Below are 1798 nucleotides of genomic sequence, written 5' to 3' on the forward strand. Positions count from 1 at the left end.
CTGGCAAGTTAGACATTAAGATATAGAGCGTCGAATGTCTTGTTTCATTCTTGGCCACCAATAAAGCATCAATTTTTTTATACATTTTGGGGTCTCCCGGATGAATGGAAATATTTGAGACTCTTGTGATCCGTGAATTTCTAGCACTTCTCACAATACAAGTAGTGTCTTCATATCTTCAAGGAAAAAACCATGACAACTAACTCCAGATCGGGAGTTGAATAATTTTTTTCATGTACCTTCAATTTTCTGGAGGTATATGCGAGGACTCAGCCATGCTGCATCAATACGACGCCTAATTCGAGCTTAGAAGGATCGGTGTACAACACAAAGTTGCCTTGCCTTGATGGCATGGCTAATATTGGCATTGTTATAAGAGCTTGCTTTTCTAAGCTCTTCTGGAAGTCAACAATCCATACGAACTTTACATTCTTCTTCATTAGCGAGGTGAGTTTCACTGCAATAGAAGAAAATCCATGAATGAATTTTCTATAGTAACTCGCTAAGCCAGAGAAACCGTGGATCTCTGATGCGTTCTTAGGCTTAATCCAGTCCTTCACTATTGCTACCTTGGACGGGTCAACTTCAATGCCACTGCTAGAGACAACATGTCCCAAAAATTCCATTTTCTCTAACCAAATTCAAACTTACTGAACTTTGCATATAACTTGTGATCCTGCAATACTTACAACACGGTACGCAGATGCTGGCTATGATCCTCCTAGTTCTTCGAATAAATGAGGATGTCATCTATGAATACGATGACAAACTAATCCAAGTAAGGCTGAAATACGCGCTTCATGAGATCCATGAAGATAACTGGAGCATTTTTTTAATCAAAATGGCATCACTAGAAACTTGTAATGCCCATAGTGAGTTCTGAAGGCTGTCTTGTGCACATCTGTGTCTTTCAATTTCAGCTGATGGTGTGAGACCCAGGGCCGAAGAGGGCAGGGGGTGATCGCCGGTGCCATCAGTTGCACGGACAATGAGCGGCTCCTGGCAGGCTTCTAGGTGGAGAGAACATGAATGAACCGACACACACGAGAATGAGAGGGATTCCGAGGTTGTTCAATGTAATGGACTGTACAGTTGAAGAGGGCTTAAAAGATTTGATTTGTATTACTCATATCACGAAGGTGCATCTTCTTTTCGGTAGCTCATCACATAAGAATTCAAAAGTTAAGCGTGCTTGACTTGAGGCAATTTTGGGATGGGTGACCTCCTGGGAAGTTTCTCAGGGTACGTGTGAGTGAGGACATAAGCACGCTGGAAAGATTCGTCTTGATACAGTGAGGACAGTCGTCGAATCTGGAGCGTTACAAGTGGTATCAAAGCCGACCTCTCTTAGTACGGTGTGGTTCGGGGACGAACCAAGCGGAAGCTGGTGGGCATGTGAGGCCCGGGGCCAAAGAGGGTGGGGGGTGATCGCCGGTGCCATCAGTTGCACGGAAAATAAGCGGCTCCTGGCAGGCTTCTAGGTGGAGGGAACATGAATGAACCGACCCACATGGGAATGAGAGGGATTCCGAGGCTGTTCAATGTAATGGACTGTACAGTTGAAGAGGGCTTAAAAGATTTGATTTTTACTACTCATATCACGAAGGTGCATCTTCCTTTCGGTAGCTCATCACATAAGAATTCCAAAGTTAAGCGTGCTTGACTTGGGGCAATTTTCGGATGGGTGACCTCCTGGGAAGTTTCTCAGGGTGCGTGTGATTGAGGACATAAGCACGTTGGAAAGACCCGTCTTGATACAGTGAGGACAGTCGTCGAATCTAAGTGCCATTACAGATGG

At 44.5% G+C, this 1798-nt stretch overlaps 1 protein-coding gene across 1 annotated transcript; it reads right to left on the reverse strand.

The window, feature by feature from the left end:
- Positions 1 to 269: 269 nt before the first annotated feature.
- LOC142505040 (putative mitochondrial protein AtMg00860) lies at positions 270 to 626 on the reverse strand. Its single transcript, XM_075617865.1, has one exon. The coding sequence runs from the start codon at positions 624 to 626 to the stop codon at positions 270 to 272; it is 357 nt and encodes a 118-aa protein (XP_075473980.1).
- Positions 627 to 1798: the final 1172 nt, after the last annotated feature.

Source organism: Primulina tabacum, chromosome 10, assembly GCF_025594145.1.
Source record: "Primulina tabacum isolate GXHZ01 chromosome 10, ASM2559414v2, whole genome shotgun sequence".
In the NCBI taxonomy this organism is placed as follows: domain Eukaryota; kingdom Viridiplantae; phylum Streptophyta; class Magnoliopsida; order Lamiales; family Gesneriaceae; genus Primulina; species Primulina tabacum.